The 12,761-nt window shown below is 43.6% G+C and overlaps 1 protein-coding gene across 1 annotated transcript in view; it reads left to right on the top strand.

The window, feature by feature from the left end:
• The first annotated feature begins 812 nt into the window (after window positions 1-812).
• Window positions 813-12,761, top strand: part of PDXDC1 (pyridoxal dependent decarboxylase domain containing 1) — a 53,615-nt gene continuing 41,666 nt past the window's right edge. The window contains exon 1 of the mRNA XM_061152883.1: window positions 813-973. Coding sequence (XP_061008866.1) covers window positions 950-973 — 24 coding nt within the window. The 5' untranslated portion in view covers window positions 813-949. The remainder of the gene's footprint in view (window positions 974-12,761) is intronic.

Genomic DNA, 12,761 nt, shown 5'->3' with positions numbered 1-12,761 from the left:
TTATGATTATCCAGCAGGGGTTAAAGCGGTTATAGAGGCAGTACGTGTGGCATACAGGCGCTGGGATCTTACCTAGATGGGCACTGTGAAACGGGGAAAATGATGATCTCTACATCACAAGGCTGATGTAGCGTAAAATGGAAGAGCAGCCACTGATCTATTATTATCATTATTATCTATAATTGTGGCCCGACATGAAGAAATAGACTGTGCCGGTTGTATCAAAAGTCGTTCCAGTCTAAAATTCTGCGGCAAGATCTGAGACAAATTCCTCAGCTCCGACCTGCGCCTTTACAGAGCAGCCGGCACTCTCGATGGAGTCCGATACTTGAAACCCTCTGAAATTCCAAACATTCCTTAGCACCTAGGATAAACCACCGACGCGGCGCCCATCTGTGGTGAATGGCCTGTTCCATTCCTGGGGGATGTTGATAGTAGGGGAGCTTGGAAGACTAAGCCCGGAAGTGCCGGTGAGTTACTAGCATCTCCAGCATTTCACTTCATGACGATATCTTGTAATTATCACACTTCTACCCTGACGCCCGCGACAGGCTTTTTGAGGAGCGTTTGGAACGGTATCCCCGATTCTCACCTGGGACCATTTGGGCTGGCCGGCGTGAAGGCCAGAAACAGAAGCCTGGAGGGTCCCGCCCCCACGCAGGCCCCGCCCCTCCGCGCCGCGCACCGCCACCACGCGGGCCCCGCCCCCTCCGCACCTCGCACCGCCCCACAGGCCCCGCCCCTCTTCGCCGCGCCCCGCCCCCCATCGCGAGACCCGCCTTACCCTCCCGGCGGCGCTGCCGGGCAGCTCCACCTCATCTCGGCCCTGCCCGCCGCGGGCGCGCTGGACGTCAGCGCTGCCAGCGTGGAAACGGCGGCGGGGCGCGGGAGGCGGAAGTAGCGCCTGGGACTGCCGGGCCTCCTTCGGGCTCCACCGGCCGCCTCAGCCATGGACGCGTCCTTGGAGAAGAAGGTCCGTAGCTTGGGGTGGACGCGGCGCGGCGGCCCGAGAGCCCCCTCCTCCGGGACGACTGTTTGCCGCTCGGGAGCTGCCATTGTGACCCGGGAGGAGGCCGGGGGCTAACGGGCCCGCCTGAGGAGGCCTGGCTGCGAGGGCGTCCGTCTCGGCCCTCGCGGCTGGGGCCTGGTCACGTCACGGGGCCCGGGGGTCTCTAGGGTCCCCGTGGTCCAGGAGGGGTCGTCGGGGCCGGGTTCTGTTCGGGGCTGCGAGCGACCCGGAGCCCAGTCGGGGGCCTCGGGGCCGACCTTGGGGCTTGCCTCCGCTCGGCTCGCCCTCTCGAATGACAGAGCCAGCAGTCTGCGGCCCCAGAAGCGCCTGGAATGAAGCCCCAGTTGTTTCGGAGCCAACTGCAAACCTGTAGGTTGTCTGCGGTCTCCGAGTTTGCCTTCTTCAGCGTGCCTAGGAGTCACCTGAGGCCCTTGGTTTAAAAAAAAAAAAAAATCCAGATTTTCAGCATTGAAGTCCGAACCTCAGGGGGGCGGGACTGGGATTTGTGGGTTAAACAAGGTCCCCGCGTGATTCTGATGCAGTAGTTTAAAGACCCCTGAGGTCCCGAAAGGGGCGGGGTTTCTGCAGATGGTGAATTTCGTTTGGGGCGATGCTGCTGCAGCACAACTTTCTGGCACCCCCTTTTTGTGGCGAAGGGAGGCCCTGGGGTCAGTCGGAAATCCGCTGGTAGGAGCGTTTTCCTCTGGTCTTCTCTTGGGAGAACAGCAGCGTGGTGTACCTCGCTGACCGCTCTGGCATGTGAAATAGATTCTAATTGTCCCGGATTTAGGGCGGGTAAACGAGAACCAGAGCTTGGGTTTCTTCACGGATCCCTACCTTCAGACCTTGACTTTCTGCCCACCTCCGAAGTCCTTCTGTCTACTAAGCTTGGGAGTCTGCTTGTCCAGACCCGGTTTTTCAGTTATGTGGGGTTCAGGAGCAATGGTAGTGTTTTAAGACAGCTTTATTTTAATTTTGAACTGGCAAATACATTTGGTCGTTTTTTTCAATGCAGCAGCTGCTGTAGATTTGTTCACTTGTCACTGGTGAGTTGAAGGGAGTTAACTACAAGTTGAGCCAGAGGTCTTCATGTGCCCACTGTGATTTAGCCTACACGTTGGTTATTTCTCATAAATTGGTTGGAAGGAATCAAGAAAGGGCAAAGATAGTATGTTTTTCTTCCACTGCCTCTGTGATGAATGTTTCTGGCTAGGCACAGTTTTCCTAGGCTTTTGATGAGCACAGTGTCTACCTTTTTTGGAGTTTCAGTCTAAATCAGTGTTTCTCAACCACCAGGTAGTTTTCCCCTCCCCGGGGGATGTTTGGTCAACGTTTGGATACATATTTTGGTTGTCAGAACCGGGAATTAGGGAGGGGCTGTTGGTTCCTAGTGAGTAGGCCAGGGATTCCACTAACACTCGACATTGCTTCAGGACAGACACCATGCCAGAGATTATCGGTAGTGCCGAGACTGAGAACCCGGGTCTACAACATATGTGGACCAGTAGTTGAATACAAACGCCAGTGGTTGAATACAAAAGGATGCTAACAATGTCCCCTCAGTGTTGTTTCCTTTCCAATTTCCTAAAGAAGATGGGAGCAGCTTTGTGTCATTTCAGTTAGAAACCGAAAGAACTGGAGTGTTTTTTTCCTCCAGGAATAGTTCATTACAGGCAAATCTAGGAAAGAGTGGGTTGGAATCCTGTTTTACATACTATTTTTTTGGTATTTGATTAGTATATTGCAGTGTTTGCTCCCTAAGTGTTAATTGATGATAAAAGATCTAAACTCTTCAAATGAAGATCTGTAAGAGATACTGAAACGCCAGCATGCTTAAGCCTGGCGCATTCACAAAAATTACAGTGATCTTTTAGGAATTCAGAATGTGTGGGCTGGAAGTCTCTGCCTTTGGCCAGTGTGGAAGTTCTGAATGTAAGTTTTTCAGAACTAGTACTGTGTCTTATTTTTATATTCCTTGAAGTGATAGAGGGCTTTCCTTGTAATGAACAATTTCTCTTGGTGCTAAGTGGGCAGAAAAGAAAAAGCATTGCTGTAATATGAATGTTGAGGATTTTGTGTTCTGAAAAATAGTTTGCATCAAAGTAAAACATTGCATTGTGCCCATTATTCTGGTTGCTTTGAGGAATAGACTATTCTGTGTTAAATTCTACATTGCTAGTATGTATAAATTTAAGAACTGTTTGAGCAGTTCTGAATGATCCCATTTAAACTGATCCCTGCATAATTAATACTAGCTACAGAAACCCCAATGTTATTTAATACCCATCCTCTAAAATTTCAAGTAATCTCTCACTCTACACTGTACTGTGCTATCATCGTTTAATAGGATCAGTCAGTACATTGCCTTTGGTCCAAATGTAATTTTGTACCCTTGCTTTTTAAGTAATATTCAGACTGTAAACCTGTGATGACAGAGCCTTTTCCTTGCCTTGATTTTTCTTTCACAATATATCAGTTGTCTTTTTGTATTTGAAATTATCGATGTTCAGAAAAACTAGAGATAGGGTAATTAAAGTGAAAGTGAAAGCCGCTTAGTCGTGTCCAACTCTTTGCGACCCCATGGACTGTACAGTCCATGGAATTGTCCAGGCCAGAATACTGGAGTGGTTAGTCCTTCCCTTCTCCAGGGGATCTTCCCAACCCAAGATCAAACCCAGGTCTCCCACATTGCAGGTGGATTCCTTACCCGCTGAGTTACAAGGGAAACGCAGTGTAATTCAAGGGGCAAGAAATTCAAAACTAGAAGAGTAGGAGCCTCAAATCCTCAATACTGTTACGTCCGACTCGTAAGGAACGAGGCTCATGGTGTTTACTTATGTTTAATTGTTGATCCAAGTTTAAAAAATGCCACAGGAAGTAATAACACTGATGCTGAAGATCTTAATGAGGTATTCAGCACACCTACATACACCTGTTAGTAAAAACCTGCTACTTTAATCTTGTAGAACAGCCCAGACCTTTTCCTGTTGCTTCGAAAAAAAGTCTCATTCTTCCTGGGTATTATGTTTAGACAAGGTGTATTGCAATTTGTTTTGCATTTACTTAAATTCCAGCCTTGAGTAAACTTGGAGCAGATGTCTCCTCCTTGACACCCCTGACGTTGGGCTGGGTCATTCTTTGCCGTGGGGGCCGTCCTGTGCCCTGTAGGGTGTTTAGCTGCATCCCTGACCTCCACCCGCTCAATGCCAGTAGCATCCCCTTCCCCACAGTGTGGCAACCAAAGCCATCTCAGATTGAGGCAGTTGTCCCCTGGGGATGAGAGGATCCCCTCTGGTTGAGAACCGCTGACTTAAGAGAACCTAGAGCTGCATCATCCATCAGCCATATTTGGCTGTTTGAATTTAAATCTAATTAATTAAAATTGAGTAAGTTTAAAATTCAGTTCCTCAGTCACACGAGCCACATTTCAAGCATTCAGCAGTCACAACGTGGTTTGTAGCTATAGTCCAGGGCAGCACAGAAAATAGCACATTTCCATTGCCGCAGAAAGTTCTGTTGGACAGTGATGCAGAGCGGGGCCAATTTATTTATTGTATATCTAACTCTTGTTTCTAAGAGAGGCAACTTGGAGCCTGTTTCTAACTGAATAATTACTACCAAGCCCATTTTTGCTCGTTGTACTCATCCTGAACTAAGTGACCCCTACCCCTTGGACTTGACTTTGGAAAGTTCTGTTTCCCGCCTCACTGTTTATGACGAGTAGTAGGACCTGCATGGTGGGAACATTGCTGATCATTACTGATAAGAACTATCAGAATTTTTATCCCTGCTCTTTACTCAAATGCTCACAGAAAGAACCCCCCGTGAGCCAAACTTGAAGTGAGCAGTTTCTGTTATATGCCTTTGTGGATCCTACTCTTACAGAGAAAAGGAAGACTTCCATGAGGAGATGATCACTCATAATGTTCATTTAAAGCTGACCTCTGCATTATTGTGATGGAGGGTTTTGCATGGTGCCTAGGGCAGTAAATGATTATTAAATGCTGGGTGTCAGGGAAACATGCACAGAGTTCCTGATCCTAAACATTTATGACATCTATGGTTCTTGGTTTATTCAAGATTCCAGATGCAATTTATTCAAGATGTGCAATAGTTAACAGTAGAGCTATTGGTGATCCCCAGGCCTGGGTGTTCCACCTTATCTAGGATTTTGAGTTATAATTATAGATAGCAGTTGCTTGAGCTCAGTGTCATCTGTTTTCACCCAGAGCAGAAACCTACTTTGACTTAAAATTTTTTATTGCTGGTCATCTATGGTCAAAGCCCTGTGCTGAGTTCAGAAAGAGACACAAGATGCATAAGATATGATCTCTGGAAGAGGTTATAGTAAGGGGCATACAAGTTTAGGCAAAGCCGTATATAGCAAGTGAAAGTTCGCTCAGTCATGTCTGACTCTTTGTGACCCCATGGACTATACACAGTCCATGGAATTCTCCAGGCCAGAATACTGGAGTGGGTAGCCTTTCCCCTCTCCAGGGGATCGTCCCAACCCAGGGATCGGACCCAGATCTCCCACACAGCAGGCAGATTCTTTACCAGCTGAGCCGCTATAAGGGGAAGCCCAAGAATCCTGGAGTGAGTAGCCTATCCCTTCTCTGGGGGATCTTCCTGACCCAGGAATTGAACCGTGGTCTCCTGCGTTGCAGGCAGATTCTTTATCAACTGATTTATCAGGGAAGCGCTTTGTATAGCAAAGAGGGATAAAAAGAAGCACAGGAATTAAGAGACAAAGGGCATCGAGTGAGTGGCCAGGAAAGTTTATGTGGAAGAGATTCTTTAGGTAGAATACTTAGTTCAGAATCACGACTTTTCTAGGTTTGTTCTAAATGTAAATATAATGCATTTTTTTACTTTATATTTGTGCCTAATGTTACTGCTTAAGTGTGTTAGTCACTCAGTTGTGTCTGACTCTTTGCAGTCCCACGGACTGTAGTCTGCCAGACTCTGTTCATGGAATTCTCCAGGCAAGAATACTGGAGTGGGTTGCCATTTCCTTCTCCAGGGGATCTTCCTCACCCAGGGATTGAACCCAGGTCTCCTGCATTGCAGGCAAATTCTTTACCAGGGAACCTCCTAGTGTTACTGCTGGTAGAACATAAATTAAGAGAAAAGAAGCCATGTTGTCTCTTGACGTTAAATCAGATATTAAAAGATATATATATTTATATGCCTCCAATCACGTTGAAAATATCCAAAACTTCCTTTCAGAAATTTAATTTATCTAGCTTAAATCGAATCCATTCTCTCCAAACAATATTTAAGGACTATAAAATTATTCTGAGTGTAATATTTGTTTAATTTCTGTTGTTATCACAATAGTTTTTGTTTTTGTTGTTTCCTCTGTGGCAAATGTTAAGTGTTTAGCTGCCTTAATGTTAGATACTTCTTGAGTCCAGCCTGCGGCCCTATCTACTTTTTAAAAAATGTTTTCTAATGCCTGTGGAAAAACCATTGAGTTTCAAATGACTGAGGGGCAGTAAACTTTTCTAAGATCTTTTTGCTATATGCATAAAAAGTAGAAACAGCAAAATAAAGCCTTCAATTTGAAGGTGCAGCTCAGTGACACTGAACATGTTGCTGCTATAAGGCTTTCAGTAACCTAGTGAGACTGAATTGCTTATTAGACTGGACATTGTATTGGGTGGAGTCCTATAAAACTGCTGGTTTTGGCCCCTGGAAATAGCTGAATATTGGCAGAGTCACAGAGTCACAGTTTTACTCAATAAAGGCCTAAAGATACATAGAAGCTTCAAGAATTGATGGTTTCCTTTCCTCAGAATTCTTATTAAGATAAGGTTGACCACATTAAATCTGCATAATTCCAATTCAGTTTTGGAAATAATTGTATTGATAAGGGCAATGGATATCTTTATCTTTCTGAATTGATCCCCCCACCAAGTCCTAGGAAACACCTTCTTTTTATTTATTTATTTATTTTACGTTACAACATCGTATTGGTTTTGCCATACATTGACTTGAATCCACCACGGGTGTACATGTGTCCCCATCCTGAACCCCCCTCCAGCCTCCTTCCCCATCCCATCCCTCTGGGTCATCCCAGTGCACCAGCCCCAAGCATCCTGTATCATGCATCGAACCTGGACTGGCGATTCGTTTCACATATGATAATTTACATGAGGAAACACCTTCTTAAAGAAGCATATAAAGAAAAAAAAATGTCATATCTCAGTGACTTATTTTTTCCAGTGACTATAGCATGCTTTTCTTTGAGCAGTTTTCTTTTTTGTTCCAGAGTAAGTATGTGATTCTATGTGATTCCAAATAAACTAGTAAACTTTTTAGAACTAGAGCTTGCTTGTTGTGGTATTTTTCCTTTCTTGTAGTTATTGGCACTCATGATAAAATGTCTAAGTGAATTGATTCTCCAGAAGTAGTAGTCTCTTGGTATGCAGTTTTTGAAATTTTTGGATCCCTGGTCTTCCCAGCATGTATGTTTAAAAAATTTTTTTTAATTCAGTTGTGTATTTATTTTTGGCTCTGCTGGGTCTTCTTGCTGAGCGGGCTTTTCTCTAGTTGTGCCAACAGGGGGCTACTCTCTGGTTGTACCCAGTGGGCTTCCTATCGCAGCAGCTTCTGTTGTTGAAGAGCATGGGCCCTTGGTGCACAGGCTCAGTGGCTCATGGCCTTAGTTGCTCTACGGCATGTGGGATCTTCCCAGACCAGGGATCGAACCAGTGTATTCTGCATTAGCTGGAAGATTCTTTACCATTGAACCACCAGGGAAGCCTGCCCAGCATGTATCTTATGGCAGTGAATTGAATGGCCCTTTTTCCTTCTGTATACATCTGTTGATGCCAGATTTCATCTGGTGTCACTGTGTTTCATCCTTACTGATAGCAGATTTTTTCCCCCTCTTATTATTCCCTTCTTTTTCCTGTCTGTTCTTTTCTGCCTCTTTTCTTGAGGGATTTGTAAGGTTACATACTAACACCTTATGCACCATTTGTATATCCCTTTTCAACTAAAATATTTTGCTTAATGAGCCAGTAAGTACAGGATATCTTCATGTTCTCACACACTCAAGCATAGAGCCCATGATAGTTAAAAATAAAAGATTTTCCAAGAGTGTCTAATTCTTAAAAGACAAACAGACAAAAGTTCCTGGTTCTTAATTAAATTTTTTCCTGTTGGAACTACACAAAAGTATTTAGAAATATAGAAACTGAGGCCCCAGTGAGAAAGTCCGGTTTGCAGGGTGCTCTGTCCTCTTGGAGGCTCCCTGGCATCTTCTCTCATGGTTAACCTGTGCTAGACAGCAGGCATTCTCTATGTTTATATCTCTTATGTTTTCACCTGGGAGGAAAATGTATGGTTTTTGGAAACTTGATACATGCATGATTAACACTGTCCAGGATTAAACCTGCTTAGAAAGCTGTGGAAGGCCAAAGAGTAGGTGGAATGTTAAAAACATCCATTCAGAGCTTTATCTTATTGCCTTGAGAAGTAGAAGAAAGGTAGTGATTTGTTTGTTTGTTTGTTTTTAATTGAAGTACAGTAGATTTGGGCTTCCCTGGTGGCTCAGCAATAAAGAATCGGCCTGCAATGCACGAAACCCAGGTTTGATCTCTGTGTCAAGAAGATCCCCTGGAGAAGGGATTGACTACCCACTTCAGTATTCTTGCTTGGAGAATTTCATGGACAGAGGAGCCTGGCGGGCTATAGTCCATGGGATTGCGAGAGTTGGACATGACTGAGTGACTAAACCACCACCACCATACTTGACTTACAATGTTGTGGTAATGTCTGTGTAGTGATTTTTTTATGTCTAATGCAAATATTGGAAACTAGCATTTGATAGTATCAAGGCCTTCTATTTGGTACAATCAGTTGGTGTTCTCATAGGCTTTAGTTTTTCTTCTGTCAGTAGTTCTAGAAATCTCCCAAATGAACATTCCTACCCTGAAAAAAAGTTGATTGAAACTGCAGTATTGTATGCTTCTATTGTTAATGAATGTTATGATTTATATATTTTTAAATTACATTTAGACTTTACCTTTCCGGGGCATTGCTTCTTTTTAGAGGTTTAGCTCTGCATTTTTAAAATAGCTGTTACTCATATACCGTTTGTGAACTTTGTCACATCACTTTACCACTTGTATTGTTATTTGCTGAATATTTCTTTTCAGTTGACTCAATCAGTTTGCCCTCCTTTTTTAAAAATTAAGGAACAATTTATTTACAATAAAAACACACACTTTAATTACACAGTTTGAGTTTTGGCAGTTGTGTATAGTCATATCAGTTCAGTTCAGTCACGCCGTCATGTCTGATTCTTTGCAACCCCATGGACTGCAGCACGCCAGGCCTCCCTGTCCATCACCAACTCCCAGAGCTTACTCCAACTCATGTCCATTGAGTCAGTGATGCCATCCAACCATCTTATCCTCTGTCGTCCCCTTCTCCTCCTGCCTTCAATCTTTCTCAGCATCAGGGGCTTTTCAAATGAGTCAGTTCTTGACATCAAGTGGACAAAGAATTGGAGTTTCAGCTTCAGCATCAGTCCTTCCAATGAATAGTCAGGACTGATTTCCTTTAGGATGGACTGGTTGGATCTCCTTGCAGTCCAAGGGACTCTCAAGAGTCTCCTCCAACACCACAGTTCAAAGGCATCACTTTTTCAGCGCTCAGCTTTCTTTATAGTCCAACTCTCACATCCATACATGACTACTGGAAAAGCCATAACTTTGGCTAGGCAGACCTTTGTCGGCAAAGTAATGTCTCTGCTTTTTAATATGCCATCTAGGTTGGTCATGGCGTTTCTTCCAAGGAGCAGGCATCTTTTAATTTCATGACTGCAGTCACCATCTGCAGTGATTTTGGAGCCCAAGAAAATAAAGTCTGTCACTGTTTCCACTGTTTCCCCATCTACTTGCCATAAAGTGATAGGACTGCATGCCATGATCTTACTTTTCTGAATGTTGAGTTTTAAGCCAACTTTTTCACTCTTCTCTTTCACTTTCATTAAGAGGCTCTTCTTTGCTTTTTGCCATAAGGGTGATGTCATCTGCATATTTGAGGTTATTGATATTTCTCCCAGAAATCTTGATTCCAGCTTCTGCTTCATCCAGCCTGGCATTTTGCATGATGTACTCTGCATATAAGTTAAATAAGCAGGGTGACAATATACAACTTTGACGTACTCCTTTCCCGATTTGGAACCAGTCTGTTGTTCCATGTCCTGTTCTAACTGTTCCTTCTTGACTTGCATACGGATTTCTCAGGAGGCAGGTCAGGTGGTCTGGTATTCCCATCTCTTTCAGAATTTTCCACAGTTTATTGTGATCCACATAGTCAAAGGCTTTGGCATAGTCAATAAGGCAGAATAGAACTGCCTTATTTTCTGGAACTCTCTTGCTTTTTCGATGATCCATTGGATGTTGGCAATTTGATTTCTGGTTCCTCTGCCTTTCTAAATCCAGCTTGAACATCTGGAAGTTCACAGTTCACATACTGTTGGAGCCTGGCTTGAAGAATTTTGAGCATTACTTTGTTAGCATGTGAGATGAGTGCAGTTGTGTGGTAGTTTGAACATTCTTTGGTATTGCCTTTCTTTGGGATTGGAGTGAAAACTGACCTTTAAGCCTTGTGGCCACTGTTGAGTTTTCCAAATTTGCTGGGATGTTGAGTGCAGCACTTTCACAGCATCATCTTTTAGGATTTGAAATAGCTCAGGTGGAATTCCATCACCTCCACTATTTTTGTTCATAGTGATGCTTCCTAAGACCCACTTGACTTTGGACTCCAGGATGTCTGGCTCTAGGCGAGTGATCACACCATCTTGGTTATCTGGGTCATTAAGATCTTTTTTGTATATTTCTTCTGTGTATTCTTCTGCTTCTGTTAAGTCCATATCGTTTCTGTCCTACATTTCTGTCCTTCGTGTGAAAGTGAATAATATAATTTCGGGTCACACTTTGGTGGGCTGGTTTCATTGAAGAAAATGCGTTCAAGGCTCATTAAGCACCTTGGAAGCTGAAAGAATTTTAAGTGTGTGTAGAGCTGTGCTGTCCTTAGTCGCTCAGCCGTGTCTGGCTCTTTGCAACTCCACGGACTGTAGCTCCCCAGGCTCCTCTGTCCATGAGGATTGTCCAGGCAAGAACACTGGAGTGGCTGCCACGCCCTCCTCCAGGGGATCTTCCCAACCCAGGGATCGAACCCATGTCTCCCACATTGCAGGCAGATTCTTTACCGTCTGAGCCACCAGGGAAGCCCTGGAGAGCAGTGGTTCCCAAATCTTTGACCCTGGGATTTTATTCTTCTGCTGCTGTAGTGTCCATTTTTGAAAGGTTATTACAAACAGCCTCTCAGTTAATAAAATTTGTCTATTAACAAATGATTGTTTATTCAGTTACTAATAACTGGATATGAATTTTCAGTGACATCCATTAAAATGGTGTGAGTCTCCATCCCCTAAACTGCAGGTTACATCCTATATATGAGATGTCAGATCAATTTAGCAGATCATGACCAGCAGTTTTTCAGAAAAATAGAGTAAAATGATAAATATAACATATTCCAAATAATAGGAGTATTACCTCATAACTGAGTTGATATAATTCTAGCCAAAGGCAAAAATAAGTATTTTTTTTAGTTAATTCAAACAATTTATTTTCCAAATAAATTTAGTTTCCTACAACTTTGAAAAGTTGAGTGTTACTTTTAGACCTCTTTTGCTATTTTATCTTGCATTTGACTTTCAATTTGTTTCTTCTGACATTTAAATTGTGAGAATTTTAGTGATATTTTAACACTGAAAGTGATGGAAATCCACTAGTATAAAAGTCATTGTTAAAAAATGCTTATAAAAGAATGAATGGCAGGGCTTGTTTTACAAAATGAGCTGTCTAGTTCTCTGACAGTCACCATATGAGCAATTAAATGGTTCTCCTTAGGAGCTTTGAAATTACATTAAGCCATGCATCTCTGTTAGACATAATTGAAGCAAAAATATGGAATCCACTTCATTACACAGAATCAGCCGTAGCTGAAATACAATTTACAAATTTGCAGTCTGATGGCTAACAGTTTAATAATGGATTCTGAATTTTCAGTAGTGTACATGTGGTGGTTTTGTAATTAGAAAGTGAACCAGTGGGTATACACACTCTGTATATGCTTTGTTGCACATTTGCGCTCTGTTTTTAAACAGTATAATTGCTCCAAGCCTCTTGAGGGCTGAAGGACCCCAGTTGAGTTGGAGACCCTAGGAGTCCAATGCAGAAGTGTGTGTTGGCTCAGGGCCCTTTCCTAGAAAAGCATCTTGAAACACCATGTTCGTGTTCAGCCTGGGTTGGCTTGCTTCAAGACAGCAGAAAAGATGATGGAAGGGAAACAGACTAAATGCCAACTGACTTCAAAAGGGATGGTTAGATAGTCCATGGGGTCACAAAGAGTTGGACACGACTGAGAGACTTCACTTTCATGTATGGATGTGAGAGTTGGACTGTAAAGAAAGCTGAGCCCCAAATAATTGGTTGTTTTGAATTGTGGTGCTGTATAAGGCTCTTGCCCTGGAGAAGGAAATGGCAACCCACTTCAGTATTCTTGCCTGGAGAATCCCCATGGACAGAGGAACCTGGCAGGCTACAGTCCATGGCGTCGCAAGAGTTGGACACGACTTAGTGACTAAACCACCACTACCACCCTAAGACTCTTGAGAGTCCCTTGGACAGCAAGGAGATCAAACCAGTCAGTCCTAAGGGAAATCAAC

This window comes from Dama dama, chromosome 10 (genome assembly GCF_033118175.1).
Source record: "Dama dama isolate Ldn47 chromosome 10, ASM3311817v1, whole genome shotgun sequence".
In the NCBI taxonomy this organism is placed as follows: domain Eukaryota; kingdom Metazoa; phylum Chordata; class Mammalia; order Artiodactyla; family Cervidae; genus Dama; species Dama dama.
Note: the sequence above shows the minus strand (reverse complement) of the source record. Positions and strands in the feature narration are given on the sequence as shown.